We start from the raw sequence: 7768 nt of genomic DNA, 5'->3' as shown, positions 1-7768 counted from the left end.
CCTCACAACCCTCACGGGGAAGAATGTCTCCCTAACCTCTAATCTGAATCTACCGTTCTAGTACTTTCCGTGCACAAGGCATCAGGGATGGAAGCCCTTTGCAACCTGTGCTGACAGATCCCAGACATCTCCGTGTCGTCGCTGTGTTTGCAAACGGCTCCAGGGGTTACTGGCTCCGCCGCCTTCCCAGGGAGCGGGGCGAGGCTCCAGCCCGGAGCTCCGCACACCTTCGCCCTCGCCTTTATGTGAGATCGGTGTAACAGCGGGCAAACCGCAGCAGGGCGGGTGTGGGACGCAGCGAGGAAGGAGCTGGAGACACGGAGCGGGCACTGCAGCGGCAGCCGCTCCCGGGGCAGGCTTTGCTGAGGAAACCTTGGAACAGCGGGAGCGCGGGGCCTCGGCGGCGTGAGGGGGCGGCGGGAGCGGCCGGGCCCGTGGGCACCTCTGTCAGGAGCCTCCCGGAGGGAGGGCAGGGACAGCGGGGAAGGGAAGGGAAGGGAAGGGAAGGGAGCGGTGCCCGCGGCGGCCCGGCCCGGCCCGGCCCGGCGGCGCCGGGACAAACTAAGTTGGGCGGGCGGCCCACGTGCGGCCGGGCCGGGCCGGGCCGGGCTGTCAGCGCGGGGGGCGGCGGGGCCGGCCTTTGTCTCGGGTGGGGACGGCGTGGGATGAGGGCGGTGCGTGTGGGGATGCGCGTCTCTGTGTGTGCGGGAGTGCCACGGGCCGGACGAGTCCCCAGCCCAGCGGCCCCGTTCGCACCGGGAGCCGCGCCGGGCTCATGAAACTTTCACGGGTGTTACAGCCCCGGTCCCGCCTGCCGTGAGCCGCCCTCCGGGTTAGCCCTGGCCAGCTGCCGCTGCCCCGTGCCTCCCCCGCAGCCCTGACACGGCCCCCGTGCCCTGCCTTCCCCGCGCTTCCCGGCTATCCCTGCCTTCCCGTGGGATTCCACTGTCATGCAGTCTCTGCATCCCCTCCCGGAGACACCAGCCGGGCTCGAGCAGCCCTTGGCAGATGTCTTCCCTTGTACGCTGTTGTTTTGCAGAATTGCCAGTATTTAGTGATGGCAATGCACGTGATAAATAATCCCCTACAGCAGGGGATTGGAGCTAGGTGGTCATCAAGGTCCCTTCCAACCCAAGCCATTCTCTGATTAATTTCCTTGGTGTAACTGGGGTTTTGTGCTTCGATATTGAGTGGCAATCTCAAACCTCTTCCCTAGTTTGAAAGCTGCAGGGCGTTTACTCCCAGTTTCCAGAAGTCCCTGGGAATAGCACTGCTAGCAAAAGGTTTGTAAGGAGTGAGTGGCTCCTGTGGTGCCTCTCCTTGACTTTGAAGCTTATCCATAGCACATGGCCCTGGGATTTGACATCCTTCTCCGGGGCTTCTTTGGATGCTTGGCGCCTTCCAGGTTTGCTGATTCCTGCAGAAATGTGCTACAGTGAGCTTGAGTTTGCACACTGAATACACTCTTTACTCCATAAGTCCTTCTCCTTTGCTCCCTTTTTTCACCTCTTCTACTGCTTTGCAAGTCTCAACCTCCATGTTTTCATTGGATCCCAAGCTTGGGTTTGCAGTCCTTTGCACAAGAATGATGGAATAAGGACAAAGGTCTTTATTTTCAGCTTTCCTCACAGGCTAGTTTACATAATTTTTTACATATCCTTTTTTTGTTTGTTATCTATGATCAGAAGTATACAGTGTTAAGTCAAAAGTTTAAATTTATGTTGTTTAAAAATCACTTATGTTGATAAGATACTTATTCTCTAGAATCTGGGTCAAAACTTGCTTTATTCTGAGAAAGTGTAGCTTTGTGTATGACAAGTTTAAGATGCAGTTCTGTGGAGAAATACTTTGGTAGAGACTTGTGCCCTCATGATTGCAAAGCCAGTAAAGCAGTGTTTTATAAGACTCAAAGATGAACACAAATCCTTCTGAAAAAGCGAGGTTTCATCCAAGTAAAGGATATTTTGAGATGCTGCAGATACATGGGATTTGTCTTTCATTTTAAAACAGATGCAGAGAGGTGTTCCAGAGTAGGAAGGGGAAGGTCAAGAGTGATTGGCAGGCTCATTTTTCTCTGTACAAAACTCAGTCATGCCAGGTTATGGAATGAAGTGTCTTCCTTGCAGAAGGATTTGTGTGCCAGAGATTTTGGGAGCTGCGTGGTGCCTAGCTCTCTCCCAGCTGCTACAACTCTTCCCACCCAAAGGAATGGGAAGTTTCAGGTCCATGCCTTTGCCAGCTACAGTGATCTGTGTTGTTTCCAAAGTCCTTATCAAGTGCTGGGGATGTGGAGAGTGTGGATAATGTGGGCTTCCAGGGATTTCATGCCCAGCTGTGATGCCTTGAGGGACGTGGTTGCAAATTATTGCATAGCCCTCTGTGGACCTTCATATTTGTGGTTTAATTTAAGAATGAGTTTAAGTTCAGCCACAGCAAGCCACTTTTAAGCCAAGTAAATCTCTGCAGAGTGTTTTGCAGTAGATTAACCAAAGCAGCACCTCTGGGACTTGTCTGGAGGAATGGCTGAGCTAAAGCTCAAAGACCACGGTGTCCCTATGCTCCACTCCAAGCGATTTCTCCTGGCCCAGGAGTTGTTCCCCATTCCAGCAGCCTGGCCAGAAGGGTTGAGCTTTGCTTGGTTTGAATGTGATGCTTGACAGACTTCTAAAGTGAATTGTCAACAAGAGCAGCAGCCTTAAACCAGCCCCATTTTGGGAAGGCATCAGCTGGCTTTTCTCTCTGCCTTGTCCCATGGTCCTGCTCTCTGCCTGCACCTCTGCTCCCAGTTCTTCCCCGTTGTCCTGGAATCCTGCCACCCCCTCAGTCTCCCTGGCTTGCTGCTGGTTTTGGCAGCATTGTTGCAGCCCCAGTCGAGTGTGGCAGGACTCACCTTGCCTGTGGATGCTCCTTGCCAAGCAGGAACTGGTGCCCTGCTAGTTCTGTTGACACATTTTGGTTTTTTTTCCCTCCCTCACGTTCAACATGCACCAGTTCACATAAATTTGGGGCTTAAATAAAATATATTAAGAGAATGACTCATTAAGTGTTTGTGAAGTCTCTGTATTGTAGCAACTTGAAAATATTTTGGTTTAACAGTGTAAATCCAACACTACTGTAATCCTGACAGTAGTGAATACAAATGTTCTAGTAATTGTACTGTCAATTTTCATGTACCTCACCAGAGCTTGATTATTGCTGTTGTAGGTTTCTGTGTTGAGTGCTCCAAGTCCCCATTTCCTTTCTGAAGAGCTTAGAAAGAAAGTGCTGGCTGGGAACACAATTTCATCTTACAGTTTGGATATAGTTCTTTATTCTATCTTTGGGTGGTTTTTGCTTCCCATCATAATTAAGGATTGCCCCTGTTTCAAATAATCCTTGGAACTGTTGAATTGAAATATTTACTGAAGACTTCTATTATTTAAATTGCTCAGGGTAGGGAGTCATCTCACTTTTCAGGTCTGTGTCTCTTGGGCCACCTGTTTGCCCCTGCCTTTCTTCTTCAAGAAAGGACTGAGTTCTTCAAATGTGATAATCTATTGAGAAATCAGCAGCAATTGCTGCCTATTAGCTTTACAAAAAGCCCACCCAAACCAAAAAAAACCCCACAACCCTCTGTTAATGTACTTCAGAACCTTCTGTTGAGGCTCATGATGATGGCTGGCTTTGGATTGGTGGTGCACCTGACAGGTTGAAAAGATGTCCCCTGCATGAGCTGGGTGTGGTTTCAAAGGTCATGCTTGTACCAGCTCTGTTCTTGGGGATCCTGGGATAAGGGCATGCTTGCTGTCTCTCACGGTGCTGCTTGAAGCACCTCTGAGGAGCAGCTCTGCCCACATCCCAAGCTTTGGGCAGCTGTGATTTTTGTCACAGAAGATGTTGATGCACATGAATCTTACAAAGTTTATCCATGGGGGAAATGTATTGACAAAGTATTTTTTTATGCTTTTGATTGTAGCTTTCATCATGGGGGACATGAAAACCCCTGACTTTGATGACCTCTTGGCTGCTTTTGACATCCCTGATCCAACTAGTCTGGATGCCAAGGAGACCATTCCATCAGCTGGGGAGGAGAGTGAGAATCACCTGAAGTCATCGGGAATGTGCATCGATGAGAATGTGTCCTTATCCCACTCTCTGCCTCCCTCTGATGCACCTGTTGTCAGTGTGATAGTGAAGAACACGAGTCGCCAGGAGTCTTTTGAGGCAGAAAAGGAGGGGAATCACCTTGGAACTGGTCTGTTACACAATGGGTTTCGTGGCTCTGATCTGCCAGCTGAGGCTCATGCTTTAGTCCACAGTTATGGCAAGTTTGAGTCAACTTTTATTAATGGTGACAGCTCAAGAGGTTACTCTGATAAACTGGATGAGTCCAAGTCAGAGCCTTTGCCAACATTTAGTCAGTTTAGCCCCATTTCCAGCCCTGAACCGGAGGATACATTCAAAGAGAACAGTATTGGGGAAAAACCCAAACATGCCCAAACTCCCTATTTTCCACCACCTTCAGTATATGTACCAACAGGGGCTTCAGTCCTAGATCATCTTAGGAAGGTGCCAGAGCCTGAATTAAGCATGTTTGATCAGTACTGTAAAAAGGAACAGAAGACAGAAATCCACTGCCAGCCAGAGAATAGGCTGGAAATGAGCAGGAGGGAGCAAGACAGAGCAGTGGAGAGGTTTGCAGAGTCAAGCAAGGACTTGTTAGATACCAACAGCTTTCTTGGGGAAGGCTTGGTGTTTGGAGACCTCCCTCACAACAATCTAGGAGACGGCAAGGGGTCTGTGCCCGAGTTAAACATGTCTTCATCCATACCACCTCGGCAGAGGCTAAAGCCAACTCATTCCAAGCTGTCATCTTGTGTGGCAGCTTTAGTAGCTCTTCAGGCCAAAAAGGTTGTGTGTATTCCAAAAAGCGATCAGCCAAATTTTACCAAGGAACCTGGTCCTTTTAAAGACGGGACGAAGGGAAGTCCAAAAATGCCCAAGTCGCCAAAGAGTCCCCGCAGCCCCTTGGAGGTGGTGAGGAAGGCTGGCAAGCAGCCTGAGAGTCCTCGGAGTGTGTGCAGCGACAGCAGTGGGAAAGGCTCTCCTTCCATGGCAGCTGGCTCTCCGCCAGCTATTCCCAAAGTTAGAATAAAGACTATCAAGACATCTTCCGGTGAAATTAAAAGGACTGTAACTAGAATTTTGCCAGAAAATGATGAGTTGGGCAAATCTTCAGAAGAGTCACCTGCAGAAACCTCATCTGCTGAAGAGTTTATCAAATCTTTCCCATCCCCTGACACTAGTGCAGTTACAGAAGGTGAGGCTGGCAGGAGTTCAACCAAAACTGGGGCTGCTGTGGCTATCCAGCTGTCAAATGTAATGAGTCCTTACTCAGAGAGTATGAAAATGGATATTGCAAACAGCACTTGCACGGTGTCCTTATCTCCACTGCCAAACTGCGGCGGCGGTGCCATAAAAGTGGGGGTCAAGAGGCAGCAGCCATCCAACACGGCCACCTCCAGCCTTCTTCCCAAAGCTGTGCACTTGGCAAATCTCAACTTGGTCCCCCACAGTGTTGCTGCTTCTGTTACAGCGAAGACGTCGGCACAGAGGCGAAACCAGCCTCAGGTGACACAGATGTCCGTGCCCCTGGTGCACCAAGTCAAGAAAGCTGCTCCCGTTGTCATGGAGGCATTCCACAAAGTGCTACACAGTGCCAATCCAGTGCCGATATATACTCCAAACCTTAGCCCCCCTCCTGACACTAGTATTAATTTACCTGCCTCTGGGTATTGTTGCCTGGAATGTGGGGACTCATTTGCCTTAGAGAAAAGCCTGACTCAACACTATAGTAGGCGAAGCGTTCACATTGAAGTCATGTGCACTCAGTGTTCAACTATGCTCCTTTTTTTTAATAAGTGTAGCTTGCTTAAACATGCACGAGATCACAAGAGCAAAGGATTTATCATGCAGTGTTCTCAGCTGCTCATGAAACCAATTTCCATAGACCAAATGTTTTCACCTTCTCCTACAAGCTCTTCAGCCTCTCCAGCTCCTCAGACTTTCCTCTCGTCCTCTCCTCCACCTAAGTCCAGTGCTGCTTCAGGAGGTGGGGTAGGGATTTCTGCGAGCTCTCAGCCAGCCTTGCCTCTCTACACAGACCCACAGAGGCTAATCCGTCATGGACTTAAGTGTTTGGAGTGTAACAAGCAGGAGCAGGATTACACTTCTTTAGCAGCTCATTACCAGAGAACCTCAGAAGATAATGAGAGACTGGTAAGTCATCATTTTAATGTTATTAGTTAAATCTCTCTGTGTTTAAAGAGATTGTCCTCAAGGGGAAAAGTAGGCATCGTGGTGGCAGATGAGTTGCTTTGCCTAAAAAAGTGCTTATGGGGAGAATTTGGAATGCACATGAGCCCAGACGCGTGCGTGTGAAGAGAAGTTTAGTGTTGTTTGCTTGCCTTCTTTCTACCCTCTGCCAATAAAAAGAGCATAGTAAGGAGACTATGGAGATCCCTGAGTGTCAAAGAAAGGTGATGGAGATGAAAGATCGCTTGGATGAGGCGTGCAAAAAGCTGTAGGGGAGGATCAGTGGAGCGTTACCTGGAACAGGTTTTTGTGCTGTGAGCGTGGCTGGAGGAGATCTGGCACGATTGAATGTTGCCTTTCCTGCAGCTGCTGCCAGAACCTTGTGTGTGGTGCATTGCACATCGGGTGTTGTTGCTGTTGGTGTGGTCAGCTGTGTATTGGACAGGCCTGCTGTGGTTTGTAGGGGGGAAGGCTGGGTCTGGCTGCTTCTGCCCTTTGGGTGGTGCAGGGCTGTGGGTGCATAGCAGAGTTCAAGAGCCTTGTTAGTGGCTTCCTCCTGTGCTGCCCTGCTCAGGTCTCCACCACCTTTGTGGGCCTGGTTGGAATCCCCTTAAATGAAACTCCAGCTTAGGTTTCCCCTGATGAAGAGATAATGATTATTGTTTTGTACCAGGATCATACACTTTGTTTATGGCTTTTATTTTGGAAGACACCGTCAATCTTGTTTAAGTGTTAACCAGCCAGCAGTTGAAGAGGAGGAGTACTCCCTTCTCCTTATCTCTTTGGATGAGGTGAAAGCTTTCCAGTTTGGTGTGGCTGCCAGCAAGGGCTGCAAAAAACCAGGACTCCCTGCCAGCATTTGGGAGGATGACCACATCTCTTCTGTGGCTGTCAGCACACCTGCACTCTCCAGAGCCTCCCTGTGCTGCTTGAATGGCTTGCAGCAATATTGAGGTTGCTGTGGTCCCATTTAGATAGTTTGTTATCTTAAATTCATCAGCCACCAAAAAAATAGATTATGGCTGAATGGTTTTGATCTCATAAAAAATGGTGAGGCCAGAAGGGATCAGTGTGGCCACGTAATCAGGTTTCTTGCCTGAGGCAGGTCAGTGAGCACAGTGCTCTGTCAACACACCAACTTATTTTTCAACTATAATGCTTTTTTAGGAAATGTCAGCTGTCTGGCATTAAAACTTCCAGGAGAAGGGATACAGTGAATGCTCCAAAGTGATCTAAAATGTTAATCACTGGCATTAAAAATGTACTTCCTTATTTCTATTGTGGGATTATCAATTCAAGAGCTCCTTAAAGAGGAAAAGAATGTGTGATAGTAAGTATTTTTAGCTTGTAATCAAATAATTTATTCTGTAACTTAACCAAGAATAGAGTTTACGCCTCTCATGTCAAGTAGTTCTGCTAGATGTGAGATTATTTTTGCAGTATTTTTCTGAAGAGAAGTATTGGAAAAAGAGGC

The 7768-nt window shown here is 48.8% G+C and overlaps 1 protein-coding gene across 3 annotated transcripts in view; it reads left to right on the top strand.

Moving 5' to 3' along the window:
- The first annotated feature begins 226 nt into the window (after positions 1-226).
- Positions 227-7768, top strand: part of ZNF592 (zinc finger protein 592) — a 34713-nt gene continuing 27171 nt past the window's right edge. The window contains exons 1-2 of one of the 3 annotated variants that reach the window (XM_039722722.1): positions 227-245; positions 3956-6258. In XM_039722722.1, the coding sequence (XP_039578656.1) occupies positions 3964-6258 (2295 nt within the window). In that variant the 5' untranslated portion in view covers positions 227-245; positions 3956-3963. Of the gene's footprint in view, positions 246-3683; positions 6259-7768 lie in introns of those variants that run through there. The other 2 variants (XM_039722720.1, XM_039722721.1) reach the window with 2 other exon arrangements.

This window comes from Passer montanus, unplaced genomic scaffold, assembly GCF_014805655.1.
Source record: "Passer montanus isolate IOZ18808 unplaced genomic scaffold, ASM1480565v1 scaffold5, whole genome shotgun sequence".
NCBI lineage: Eukaryota > Metazoa > Chordata > Aves > Passeriformes > Passeridae > Passer > Passer montanus.
The sequence above is the reverse complement of the archived record's forward strand: the minus strand, read 5'-3'. Positions and strand labels throughout refer to the sequence as shown.